Genomic DNA, 14,259 nt, shown 5'->3' with positions numbered 1-14,259 from the left:
CGTTGCTCTCGCACTGGGCCACCAATACGAACCGGGCGAATACCGAACTGGCCAATGATTTCATGCCATCGCGACCTCCCGTGACTCCGCCGTACCTTGCACTGGAAGGGCAAATACTCTTCACAGAGGTCATCAATCAGCTCCTCGTAGAGGCTACACCGGTCGTCATCGTCGTCGTCATTGTCGTCAGCGCCCAGCCGGTGAAAGCACGGCGGGGGCACGGAGGGGGGGGCCGGAGATGGTGTGTACTTGGGGGCATTCGGCACGGGGGGACTGCCCCTCGTGGCGGGAACGATGGTGGGCAGCCGCACCAGCACTGGCAGCCGGCTCCCGACGGCGCCACGCACCGGCCTGAATCCGATGTCCCTCATGGCACGCAGCACCTCTGAGAGGGGACAGGGCCCGGGGTCCGGGTTTTCCGCCAGGGACAAAGGAGCCTGCGTCGAGTTGACTAAGTCGCGGCACAAGCAGCGACTGCTGAAGGTGGTCGAGTGGTGCTCCCCCTGCAGCAAGGGGCACCTATGAGAGGGGATCGCCCCATCGGGCACCAGCTCCCCAGCAGATGAGGCCTTCGATAGGTCCGTGGAATTCAGAAAACTACCATCGTCTCGGCAAAAAGGCGATTCTTCCTGATCCGCCACGGCGAGAAACGGCGCCACCTCGCTGCCGGCGCCGTCACTGCACACGCTCGCAGAGACTAGCAGAGACGCTGAGCAGCAATCCTCGGTGTCGTCTTCCTCGCCGCTCGGTGAAACGGCACCGTTGAATGTTGCGGCGGCACCGACGTTGGTTCCGTGCTGCAGCCGGCGTGGCACGCCGCACACCGACTCGTAGCCCCAGTCTGGCACGCGCAGTCCCGAGCAGCAGGCGCAGCGCCGGCCACGGCACGGCGGCCCGTCGGAGGTGTCGGGTCCCGGCTCCGCCCAGCACTCGAACGCCGACAGCTCCAGGTCGGCACGGAGCAGCGCGTCGTAGCGGGCGTCCGCCAGCGCCACGTCGTCACCGATGGTGCCGTCGATGGGGCCCTGCGTGCGGCCGTAAAGGTGCAGCAGGCACTGCACCAGCTGCTCCTTTTCACGCAGCAGACGGCGCAGGTGCTGCAGGGACAGCGCTTGCACGCGCGCCCCCACCGCGTCGTAGCGGTACACGCGCTCTAGCATGAAGGCGCACTTGGAGCAGGCGAAGGGCGAGGCGCCATCGCCGGGCCGCACCGGGCAACGCGTCACGTGCGCCAGCGCCACGTGCAGCTCCGGGCGGCGCGGGGAGGCCGCGGGGGATCCGGGGGGGCCGGGCGAGGAGGGGGGGCGGCCTGGTGGGACGTGAGGACCCCGGAACAGCCATCGCCGCTGCTTGCCTTGCAGCTTGCGCCCGCACACGCGGCATGAGCCGATCGGCGCCATGGCACGCACGGCCGACGGGAAGCGTCAGCCAAATTGGTCCCAGGCAAGACGACGAACGTAGGAGATCCGACCTACGCACCCGTGCAGCCGTTAACCTGCACCGGCAGCTCAGTCGCTCGTTCGCTGACACGCGCACCTCTCATCTACCCGGCTGGCAACACCGTCCACGTGGTAACCGCTGGGCAGTGAGTTGGGTGTCGTGGTTGATCCACCCGGGATGTTGTCACTTGGTGCAAAATTAATCCTTTAGCGTGAGGGGTCGTTGTTTAGAACGCCAGTTGGCCACACCCCCTTCTCCCGCTCGCGTGAAGTCCCCACCCCTTGCCACGTTTATAATTAACACAAATTAACACATCAAAGGAGACACCTGGCTCCCACGAAGCGCGCGCATTGGGAATGCCGCGAGCCTCCTCGTTACACAACCGCTAACGAGGCTTCCTAAATGAGGCGCCCGCGGAGAAACGCGGCAAATTGGCGACTCGTGATGAGGTGGCGCAGGAATCATCCCTCTCCACGTCACCCGGCGACTCCCGTCTTCACGGCGCCGCTCAACAACGCATGCCCCGGTAGTGACGGCACCACAATGAGATCCGGGCTTGCGCCTTTGAGTCCGCTCCGTCGAGTTCCTCTAACACCGAGCTGCGCCGGACAGCGCCGGCAAATTTAGGGTTCAGGCCGACGCAACTTCCCTTGGGTTTGACTCCACACGGCGGCCCCCAGCAGCTCCCACTTGTCCGCTGAGCTCCCCGCACAGTCCCGCTTGTCGCGCTGAGCCAACCCGGCTCATGACATCGCTGCAGGTGCAGCTCGTGTTCCTAATCCAACAGCCCCGTGTCAACCGTCGTCTTGGGGCGGTGAGGGGAGCGGTGGCAGCCCGGCGAGAAGAGATCCGGTGAATCCTCCTAGCAACGGTGGTGATTCAGGCCCGGTGACAACGCAGGTCGCTGTCCTCGTTGCCCTAAGCGCTTGCGAACCGACTCCAGCTTGAACCCACACTCATTACGAGTGGACAGGACGAGGTGGTGGTGGTGGTGGTGGTGGAGACAGTGGCGGTAATTACCTCCTCCTCCTCTTCCCTCACTCTTCCTCTCCCCCTCAGCTGGCGCTTCTTTTAGCAACACCCGGATCTTGGTGATCAGTGCCGCTCGGCGCAGATTGCGGTGCCACTGCAGGTTATCGGGCAGTGGTGATATCGCCAGATGCAGTACCACGTGACACCGTGACACGCACACACACTGCGTCCTCTACCACCTGACGTACCACGTGGTTAGCTACCGCCTGGCACGACAAGGTGGCCACAGGGCGCACCGGCTCACAGCCCTGGCGGGCCGGTACAGTGAGCTGCTCTGCGCCACTGTAGAAAAACGGCCAGCACTGTGATGTGGCAGCAGCAGCAGCTCGTGTTCTCTGTCCCCTCCACTCACACCCCTCCCCTCCCTCCACGGACCCAACCATTTCCCAGCAAAGGGGAAGCGTAGTGTGAGTGACACCGCTGTAAGAGCAAGGAGCAGACTCGGCTAATGCTGATGCGGAGCAAGGGGTAACAATCGGAGGAAAATGCATCACGCCAGAAATGCGCAGCGGCTTTGTTTGCCGACTGAATCCGATGTTCAACGACCGGGCTCGGTCTCGCCGTTCCCGCCTCTCTCGCAGGACTTGGTACTGGCCATTGTGTTCCCAGAAAGGCGGAGTCATCGGGGCCATTTTAGCGGACCTGCCAGGCGAGCTGGACGTGCGGAGTGCTCGCTCGCTCTCCCCCCCCCCATGCCGTTAGCCCCTCCAACCGGCCAACCTGTTAGCAGCGGCGTGCGGTGACACGGAGGCGCTGGTATAAAATCCATCCGTCAGGTCACGACCCCCCCACTTTACTCCGGCACGGATGCACACGAATCAGTTCCGAAGGAGCCACCGTCAAAACCAAAATCCACAGTGCTGTCCAAAATTCCGCATACCAGCGCCAGCAGCGGCAACGCCCGGCAAACAAAATTCTAAAATTCCCCCAATCACCCAAAAAACACCCTGGATAGGTATCCGATCTCGTTAGATTTCACTAGCTTACCACGCTTCGGTCTGGTTAATACGTGGATGAGAGACTGCCGAGGGATACCAGACATCGCAGGCTAGGGCAGCAAAGTGGCCACATGATGGCAGTAGAGCAATGGATTCTTAAATCTATCTGTGTGGAGGTTTGAGAGTAACAATGCTGCGTTGGGTTTGCTCCCATACGAGGCCAAAAACTCAAAACTTTTAAGAAAGGAATCTTGAGACGCAGTCTTTCCTAGAAATAGAAAAGGAATAATCATTCTCACCCCTTTATTAATCCAGTGCTGGATTAAGTCTTCCAATGCTTTGTCGTCATGACATATGTTTGACCATACGTCACCGTGCTGGTGAACACATGGCATTACAAGTGCAATGTTTTCATTATTTAAGACACTCAGTGTATCTACCCGGAGGTCATGGCACATCGTCTCTCTGCCTTTCACCACTTCCTGTTTCGTATTGACGCCGATCTCCAAACGTCCTCACCACGAGCATCGGCAACTCCAGCACCCACCCCCCTCACGAACACTCAAAGGGATGGAGGAGTGGGGGGAGCAGAGGATGGGCGCCACGACCTTGCCAGGGTGTGCTGACCAGCACCCCCCAGAAAGGGATGAAGTAACTCGCCCCCCTACACGGTGTGACTTACGATCCGATTTACAAATTGATTATATTGTTTGGCTCACGTGGGACTGCATTCTGCCACTGTATGAATTCAGAGCATTGTTATTGCTGCTGCTGCTGCTGCTGTTGTTGTTGCTGCTGCTGCTGCTGTTGTTGTTGTTGCTGCTGTTATTGCTGCTGCTGCTGTTGTTGTTGCTGCTGCTGTTGTTGTTGTGATGTGGAGAATCCATGCCGGCTGCCAGGTTGCCATGAACCAATCGTTCGTGAATTAATTATTCAATAAGAGTTCCAAGGTTCTTTTCAGGAGGGTCCTGCAAGGAGATGATTTTCTAATTCCTCTTCATCATCACCAGCCATGCTCTATCCACTGCTGGACGAACGCCTCACTCCCCCCCCCAAGCCGTCGCCATCTCTCACAGTTTCCATCCGGCACCCACACGCGAGACGATTTCACCAGAGCGCCGTCTCCCCGGTATGCGTACTCCCGGGCACGTTCCCACCCTTGGACGCCGCTCCATTGCGAGTCTCGCCTGCCATGGCCATCGTCCCTTCTAGCGATGACGTGTCCTGCGCGAGGCCGCTTATGTTCCTAACAGTCAACGTTATGTCTCCATATGACTCATGTTCTCCAATTCCATGTGTTCCTCTTTCTGTGCCCCCTCCGCCACGCATCCACAGATGCCAACCGAGACAAGTGACCTACACCCATACTTCACCACGACCGCATCAAACATGCAAAGCCATCAGCCCCGAGAACAGAACGATAAACACTACAAGCTGGGTGAGCCAGTCCACTCACCACGTCAGATTGCGTCGACGGTGGTTGGCACAGGAGTTGGCTCGCTGGGATGTGAACCCAGCGATGACCTGAGAATGATTCCCGGACGCGGCTAACATTGGCGATGTCTGAACAAACCGGCACCGTCCAGCATGGCGATGTATGGCCAAACAACCCACATTACGGCCAAAGGCGTGGGTAGGCATTCATCCAGCAGTGGATTGACAAAGGGCAGTAATCCGCTATTAATTCTACTGTAGATAGATATGTGCGTACAGTAGCATACGGATGCACGAGTTGAGCGCTCATGTTCTAACACCCACGTGCTCGCGTTCTAACACCCACGCGTTGTAACGAAATTGCATCCGCCACACTGGCGTGCAGTGTAACGCCACATGTGTTTTACACACTGGAATGCTCATGTGACACTATTCCGCTGGCTGTCCTGCCCAAAAACCCACACACATCTGGGTATTGGTGCTGGCAAGCTCTCCGATGACATTCAAAGCAATTGTCTTTTGTAGTTTGTGTAAATGTGTGAAGTGTTCTTGGATGGCCACACGGATGGGTGTCATCTCATGTCAATAGCGATGACGGGCCTATCGACTCCACCAACAAAAAGTCCTTTATCCAGGAAGACCTCAGTGGGTCTGTTAATTTATTGTTTGTTAAAATATGTCCCCTGGAATATCCCATGAGATGGACGGACATCTGGTTTGCAAGGGCAACCCCGGGGTCGATGGACACACACGTAACCAACACATCATGACTCCTGCACACAAACGTTTTAAATCCACAACTTGCACTTTTCAGAAGAACATTAGGAGGTTTGGTCAATTCCCGGCCACACTGGTAAAATAACCAACTCAGCTCCGTTAATAACGAAAATTCACCGGGTACCTAAATGTGGAAACCACCACGCATGGCCTCATGCGGCGGATAAGCAGATTAGCGGATAAGTCCCGCAACAGGAAGGTGCGCACTTGTGCGTTCTTGGAATTAGCGGCTGAATCACCGAGCCGAAACGTCGCATTCGATCAAGTTCATCGCCGCCGGAGGAAGCGAGTGCCGGCACCACGCACAACCTGAGGCGGAGTCCACGCCCGGGTAGAGCGGGAGGAACCGCGGCCGCCATAGCAACGGTCCTAGCAACACAACGACCCCAGTAACGACCCCAGAGATAGAACGCCAAACACGGCCACCGGACCCTCCGGCCACCGCAAAGCGCGAGCCGCGAGCGGGATTACGTTACTGGCACGAGCGAGCGTTTGACACCTTGGCTTAGCCGACTTGGAGGCTCAGCGGTATAGTAAGCGGCTCGCAAGCAGAGGGTTGTGACATCAAAACCTGGTTTGGGGGTTAATCAGCCAATCATATATATGGGGTCGATAAAATCGGTACCACTTTACAGTGAAGTCAACAGTGGTTGTCATATGGATAGACGCCTCCGTCACAGGAAAACTGGAATTTCCACCACTGGCTCTGCAGGGCTGTCAACAGGAGATGAGCACCAATGCCTCAATGCTCGTTTGAACAGCAGATCACTCTGACTGTAAGCAGATTGGTATCAACAAGTTAATTGTCAGAGAAAACGTTCGTTACAGGAGACGTATCTTTTTCTGCTTTATTTCTATTTGTTTTGCTTTTGTCAATTTTCGTGATGCAGGTCACCCTCGCAAATGAGACTCCTATCTTGGTCTCTTGAGTTGGTTAAAGAAAATAAACGTGGACTTGGACTTCCCGTGAAAGTCCACCGAGCCTAAAGGTCTCGTCTATAAAGCGAGATCTGGGCCCTTAGAGCCACACAGTGCACATCGTAAACCAGCAGTCACGGCAACTCACGACAACAAAGAACATCAACAATCAAGACAGTTTGAATATTTTTCAACCAAAGCATTAATTCCAATATGATGCACTGTAGCCATATAGGCTGTAGGAGAATAGCTCAACGTAGAGGTGAAGCCCTACTGACACTCCATTGCTGGATGGGGGTCTCGACACGCTGTGTGGGTTGTCGGGGTTTACGCGACCGGACCCCTGTTATAGTTTCCAGCTCTTTCTGAATCCAATGCTGGATGAAGGCCTCGTCCACGTTGTGTCGGTCACAGGGGGTTGTCTTTGACCATACCTCACCATGCTGGTCAGTACCAATCGGTGAAGGAACCTAATACCAGTCCAGATACCGCTCGACAACTGATAGCCGTGATTTGGAAATAAAACTCGGGTCGATAACCATTGCATCACCACTCCACAATGACAATTATATTTACGCCAATTAACATGCACACCTGGCCAATGAGTTTTCACCTTGTGAAATAAAATACAACTGATACGAGAACGTGCCGACACGGCGCTCCCATCGCACACAGGAATCACAAGCCCTGAAGCTCCGTGCGCTGATAATCACGCACGAGTGTACCACCCGGGAGAAAGAGAACCGCGCCGTAAACAATGGCCACAGCACGGAAATAACCAATGGGCAGTCACACACACGCACGTACTCGTGCAGGCACACGTGTAGGGTCGGGGCTGGGGATGCGTACGCGAGGGCCTTAAGTGCGTGCGAGGCTCCTCCGAGGGGCCCTGGAGTGCACTCTCACACTCGTACAGTGGCCACTGCAGACTCGCCCTGGGGGAGTTGCGGAGCCAAATAGAGTGGCAGCGTCCGGAGGGGATGGCGTCTCGTCCTGATGTGGCTTTTCACTCCCTCCCTCCATCGATTCATCCCCCCCACCTCTGTCCCATCTCTCTCACCCACCTCCCTCCCATCTCCCTGGTAACTGGTGAGAAGTCACTGATAATTATAATAACTCTGCTCTGAAAAAGTGTCTCTCGTGCTAATCTACACAGGTGGTTCTGAGCCAGAAGTGCAACATTCCACATTCCTCTGGCAAGGTTTAACTCTGATGTTTTTACAGCTATTCCAATGCTCCAGCACATTTCTGCAATGAGTACAACGCTCTCACACAACGATTCAGGTAGTAGCCTAAGGGCGGGGTCCACATGGGAGGACCGTATCCACTGAGGAGGAGTTACAGGACCCACAGGCACCCCCAAGCGCCTGCTGCCTCAGCGTGGCTGTTGGTACTATTAGTCACCTGCCACCTACTGCAGCTTACCGATGACCCAGATACTTCCGCACCCAGCACACCACGTCCAGTACACCTCTCGCTTTGGGCGGTGGCTACTAATAGTTATGCGCCGCTTACGCCAGTTAACTAGCGACCCGGAATAAATATTCGGTGAGACACTAAGTCCTGGCCGCAACCCCACAACCCAGCGGGGGGCGGCGGCGGCGACGGAGAGACGGCGTCGTAGTCATGGTTTTGAGCGGCGGCTGTGGCGACGCAGCGCTGGAACCATTTACCCAAACAAACCGGGCAATCGCCAGAATAAATAGCGCCCAGCCAGCGCCACGGCTCCCAGCACAGCGGGGCCTCATTCATCTCCCACAAATTCCTTCCCCAAGCGATTCCAGATGTGCCCCGTTCGTCGCCGCTCCAACGACCACCACCCCCACCCCTCGCTTCTCTGCTTCAACGTCGCTTCTCCGCTTCTCTGCATCACAGCTGAGTGGAAGCGTTCGGCGGTTCGGCCCATGGTCGGGACATCGAGCGGAACGACCCAAAAGCACGACGGAGAGCCATGCGGCACGGTCGCGAAACCCGACGCAGTGGCAAGACGGAGCGCGCGGAGACGCTCCGAGCACGCGGGGCGAAACGTCGGACGTCGCGCCGAACATCACGCGTACAGTTGCAGGGACGCTCCCGCGTGCTCCATCTTTCTCCCACCGCCACCCCCAGTTACTGCGAACATGGCCATTATGCGCAGCCTAAGCGGGCTTAAAGTGGAAGTGGATCTAGAGTCTAGAGGGACCGGCCAGCATAATGTTGTTATTATTATTTTAGGAAACGACTGCTGAGCAGAGATTTATTTACGGTACGCGGACCGTACGCGCTAAGCGGCCGCGTTAATGGAAGCCACGTTTCTTACCTTAATCACTTCTTGCTGCTGCTGATTCTCGACCTTCTCCCGCTGAAGGTCCTTTATGAGCGCCTACAACAAACCGCCACACGGGGGTCAGAGCGAAGGGTCAACGCGCGAGGTGAAATATAACAGAAGCAGCGCCGTAGTGACACTCATTTGTACCTCACAGCAACAAGGGCCCCGGTTTGATTCCCGACTTTGTGTGAACACCTTTCTGTGTGCAGTGTGCATGCTCTCCCCCTGTTGTGCATGGGTTTCCTTCATCCAGCAGTGGATTCATCCAGAAAAAAAGTCTCGGTGATTTGCGCACTTGGCTACGTACGGTGTGAAAGAAGATAAACATACATACGTTTAAGTGGTAATCATCTTCTATTTCCAGCCCCTAAGCTAGTAGTGGGAATTCCACATTCCTATGCCGAGGACGAGTCTACCCACAGGATAACCAATGTTGATCTTTCCCACAAAAGAGGACTAATTTTATCGACTCCGGAGGAATGAGATGATGGGCCGAACCAACTCCCCCAGCCAGGAATTACATTTTCAAGCTTCTGATTGTGAGCCGCCCACACCTACCTGAGACGCCTGGCCGGATGGAGTGTAATCTGTAACGCATGGGGCTAAAGCGTGGAAAAGTAGGCCAAGTACCCTCGAAAGGGGCTCTCAGCCAGACCTCCCTCTCGTGGAGGCCCTTCTGCCAGCAGTGGCGTGAGCGAGCTATTGCAGGGCTACACCTCTACCTTGAGCGTGTACAGGGTTACCCCACAGGTTGCACCACGGCTGCGCGAGTGCCTTGCCATGGCGCGCAGGCTGCGGGGGTTCTCATTCTCGTCCCAGCACTAACCAGGTTAAAACCTGCTTAGCTTCAGACATCCGACGAGATCAGGTACAATGCCGGGTGACTGGTCACAGGCATTGATCGTGGCTACGAGGACCCAAGCTTCCCCACTAGGGGGCGCAATCTGCCAAGAGCGCCCACTATCTGATAAGGGATGCCCCTCCCTTGCAACAACGTGGGCTCCGTCCCAATTCAGCGAAACGTCTTTATTTAACCCTAACCGTCCCGCCGCCCGCTACCAAACGCTCAAAATAAAAACCCAAATGTTCTCTACCCTGGAGAGCCTCGCCGGGTCACGGGACCCACTCGGGAGGGCCCTGCTGGGTTGGGGCCGTGTCGCGGTGATGGTCGGCGCGCCCGACTTGCGACCGAGGTCGCCGGTTCGGTTCAAGCTCCCGGTGCGGCAGTTGAAACAACGGTGTAAGTTTCTTAAATTGCCCCTCCCGCGTCTGTCTGCCCAGCAGTACATTGTATACATGGGTTCACCAAGGTTGACCGATCCGCAGGTCGCGTGTGGGTGGGGTAAAGTGTGGGTAGGCACACCTCTTCTAAGATGTCTGGGCCAGCGTGGAATAGTTGACCAAAAAACACTCCAGAGCGGCTCTCTAAAGCTTCCTGTTGTGGAGACGCAATCCTGAACGCGTGTGAAACCATGTCGCAATCATCGTCCCCTCTAGAACTCGACTACAACAATGAATCTCAGTTCACGAATGCACGTGGGATGATGAAACAAGTCGCTTATGAATTGCGCAACTGCTCGCAAGCTTACAGAGATGTGCAAGCGCAGGCCCACAATGCATCAGAGCAATGCATTTGTGGGCGCGCGCTGGGCCCAGCCCGACGACAGCGACGGCACTTACATCGCTGGTAGCACGGTTTTCCTGCAGCGTCCTTTTCAGCTTCTCGACGCGCATCCATGGGCTGGGCGGCCCCGACCCCCAGCCCTCCGACGAGCCATCGTCTCCCTCCGCTAGCGACGGGGGGCCCTCGCTCGCCCGGCCACCCCTCTCCTCGGTAGCGCCGGCTCGCTCGGGACTGACGGTGCCCGCCATGCGGGATGAGGACAAAGAGCCAACGCGTAAAAATGTCAATAACAAATTTGTTTAAAATGCACGCAATTTACAGGACCAACAATTGACTGTAAACCCCAGGGCACGGGACGGCTCCCCACAAGGCTAACTTCACCAGGGCCAAGGACACTGGTCTAAAAACCAGACGTGGCCAACTACTTCAACTTGTACAAAGTTCAACATACATACATAATGGTTCCACTTGTGTACCCAGGAAGGCCTCAGCTGAGTCTCAAGACCCTTTTTCAAGAGGGTCCTGGCAAGTTTTTGTAGTCGGGGAAAATTTAGCTGCGGTGGGTGTAATCCCAATTGAGTGATTTTCAGGGAATTTCTGAGCAGTGGGATGTTTTGGTCCAATACAACCCAGGCCCGTATTAACGTTTAGGCATCCTGTGTTCAGGCATGCTATGATGAGTGCTATATGAGAATGTATTATGGACAGGTGTTCTCTATGGGTAATGCTCTGTGACAGGGTACCATGGTACACACACACACCTGTCATTAGGCCCGACCGCCACGGACCTCCTTCCTGTATGGGCCTCACGCCCGTGTGCTAGCTGCTGGAGCTGTTGCTGCTGTTGTCCCTGCGGCTGGTACGGCGGTGGTGACAATGAGGACTGCTGCTGCAGCTGCAACTGTTGCAGCTGCTGCTGGTGCGATGCACGGAGCTCCCCGAGCTCAGCCTCCAGCTCCAGGCCGCGCTCCCTCTCCGCTTGCGCCAGCCTGGCCATGTGGCCCAGCTCCTCCCGGCCCTGCTCCAACTCCTGGTACCGACAGAACACGTAGAGCCACGACTCGCTCACCACGCGGTGACCCCAATCCACGGCAGCATCTACGTTTGATCACATCTCAATGTGGCCGGGTTTCTTTAAGGCAAGGCCCAACAAGCAATGCAACTTTTTAACTTAAATTTCGTTTATACTTGATCATCTTTACGACAGTTACAGTGGCCCGCCTGTCATAGGCAGAGGGACACTGACAGGCGGACAGAGCTGTTGCATAAACGCTGGTGCGTACCTCCTGCAGCTTGCGCAGCTGCCCGTGCAGCTGCTGCATCTCCTGACGCGCCTGCTGATGCAATCGCGAGATCTCTGCCTCTCTGCTCCCAGCCAACGTCTCCACCGCGTTGCTGGGGTTTAGGTCGGGCGTTTGGGAGGGGGCAACACAAGGATAGCGATCAGCGTCCGAGCCACAGGGGGGGTTGGGGGGGCGGTAGTAACCATGGACAGGAAGCGACTGGACAGCTCACAACACTACCACTGCACCGGAGACAAGGAACCTACATTTAACGTAATAGGACAACACAGGATAAACTGGGATATAATCTATAGTAAGTCGTAAATAATTTGTATTTTTTTGCGGAAAAATACAAATTTTTGTAGTTGTTAATGTCTGATCATAGATAAAAACTGTAAACAATCATATCAGGTGCATTGTTATATTTCTTGAAAACTTTTACCTGACAAAGACAGGCTTTATGAATAAGTAAATCATAATTCATACAATCACCATAGGGATGAGCGGCGGAGTGATCGGTACTTGCAGAGTCGTCGTCTCATTCACATGGCTGTTAAACAGCAGCTGTTTGGGATGTTGTCGTAATGTAGCCAATCAGTTGCTTTATCTGCCGAGTGGTAATGCAGTACCTGGCCTGCACTCTCTCTGTATTGTCCCCAAGTGGCAGCCCTCAAAGGGTTCTTCCCACCGGCACCAGCAATAACCCCCCCCCCCCCAATCCACCCCGAGCGACGGCCCAGCCGCGAGCGCCCCGGCGCAGCTTAATAGCCGACCCCGTGGCAGCCGGCACCCGGGAGGCCATGCCGGCAGGACGCTATGGGTCACGGGGGGGCCCGCCGGCCCGGATGGCCCACCCGGCAACCGTCCGCCGGTCTGTCGGCGCGTTCCAGGTAATCGTTCGTTATTCCCGCTCGAGGTTGTCGGGCGAACAAAGAATAATAAATGTTAAGATATTAATTGCTCACTAAGGAAAAACACGGATGACCTCTGAGCTAATTGCTGCCACGTGTTGTTGTGGTTGGCGCTCGGCGCCTGTCTCGTGGCGCGTGCCGGTGTATTGTAGCAGAAGAGCCGTGACTGCGGTGGGGATTACGGAGCAGAGCGCTGCCCCAACCAGGGCAGTGCTGCCCTTAACATTTGCCTGCGTGTGCATGTGCGTGCCTGAGCACCTGAATGTGTGTGCAAGAGTGTGTGCGTGTGTGTATCTGTCATTCTTAATACGGGCTAGAGAGGAGACGGGCTGACGCGGCACAGGAGCATATAGAGCTGAGTGGACTTCCGATGACCGATACCAGCGGTGTCAAGTTCGGCCTCTGTGGAGGAGGCTCGTAAAGGACACTACTGAGCAGTTGGAGCCAGTTGCCCTCCTGCAACAATGGAGGGCAAAGTAGTGATGCTCACAACAACGAGCAGAATGTCGGGTGGCTAAAACGCAGAAAGTTGTAACAGTAGGGAGCACAGATGGTGCAACTGGCAGTCATCTCAATCAGTTAACCCATGGCACCTGGGTCTGTCCCGTGACCTCCTGCCAGCAAGCCTTCGACACTTCACATGGCCTCAAGGTGTACCTAGCGTGGCACAAGCGTTGTGGTGACGTCACCGCAGTGGCCAATGGCGGCTGTTGTAGTGTGGGGAATCACAGTGCGTTGGTTAGCCATGTCAGCCTTCATAGGCGCTCGCTAAGAACACTTACACCAACCGCCTGTGTAGGCTACACGAATAATGTTTGTGTCTGTGTACGCACGTGTATGTACGTGTGTGTGTGCGAGACATACGAGGCCTTGACGAGCAGATTCTGCTTCTCCCTTAGGTCTCTCTTGAGGCTCTCCACCTCCACCTTGAGCTCGATGTTCTGTAGTAAGGACAATGACAAAGATCCCCCGTATAGCCTTTAACAGACTGTTGGGGAAAGTGCTGTTAGCAAGCACCTATGAAGGCCGTGACGGGACACGAGGGGGTGGGTGGCAAGCACCACATCCAACCGCCTTTGTCTCCCCAGTGCTGACGTTCACACAGTACTAAGTGCTAATTTCAGGCTGAGTTGACCTTAGGGTGCCAAATATTCGTCACTGTTGTTCGTGGGCAGGACTCGAACACGGGTCACTGGGTTCAGAGTGGAGTATACCAACCACACCCCCTGGCACAGACACACACACAGCCTATGCTCACGCGTATACAGTCAACCATACGACAACGAAGACCACGCACATTGGAAAGCAGTGCAGAATCCATGCATGTGCATGATTTTCATTCCTGGCTTTTGAGGCGATGGGGAAGGGGGCAGAGGGACAAACAAGAGGGAATAAGCCCACACATCCGCCCATAGCAACAAGCATCAATCTATAGCAACGAGCAACGATCCATGCCAGGCCATAGCCTGGACTGGCAAAGGCTTGGGTCGTGTTGCCAAGAAACCGTGGAAACACAGCACGACCGGTCGTGGCAATGACGACAGAAAGGCAGCCACGGGTGCTGGCACGGCCGGATGTTGCCAGAGCGGCAGCA

The 14,259-nt window shown here is 55.8% G+C and overlaps 1 protein-coding gene across 9 annotated transcripts in view; it reads right to left on the bottom strand.

The window, feature by feature from the left end:
• LOC144724214 (uncharacterized) overlaps positions 1-14,259 on the bottom strand; it is a 67,402-nt gene that overhangs the window by 37,499 nt on the left and 15,644 nt on the right. For 3 of the 9 annotated variants that reach the window (XM_078603150.1, XM_078603151.1, XM_078603152.1), the window contains exons 5-9: positions 13,530-13,606; positions 11,755-11,866; positions 11,233-11,501; positions 10,528-10,702; positions 8,839-8,901 (exon numbers count right to left, since the gene is read on the bottom strand). In XM_078603150.1, the coding sequence (XP_078459276.1) occupies positions 8,839-8,901; positions 10,528-10,702; positions 11,233-11,501; positions 11,755-11,866; positions 13,530-13,606 (696 nt within the window). Of the gene's footprint in view, positions 1-95; positions 3,114-8,838; positions 8,902-10,527; positions 10,703-11,232; positions 11,502-11,754; positions 11,867-13,529; positions 13,607-14,259 lie in introns of those variants that run through there. The other 6 variants (XM_078603145.1, XM_078603147.1, XM_078603153.1 and 3 more) reach the window with 3 other exon arrangements.

Source organism: Lampetra planeri, chromosome 20, assembly GCF_965212315.1.
Source record: "Lampetra planeri chromosome 20, kcLamPlan1.2.h2, whole genome shotgun sequence".
NCBI lineage: Eukaryota > Metazoa > Chordata > Hyperoartia > Petromyzontiformes > Petromyzontidae > Lampetra > Lampetra planeri.
Note: the sequence above shows the minus strand (reverse complement) of the source record. Positions and strands in the feature narration are given on the sequence as shown.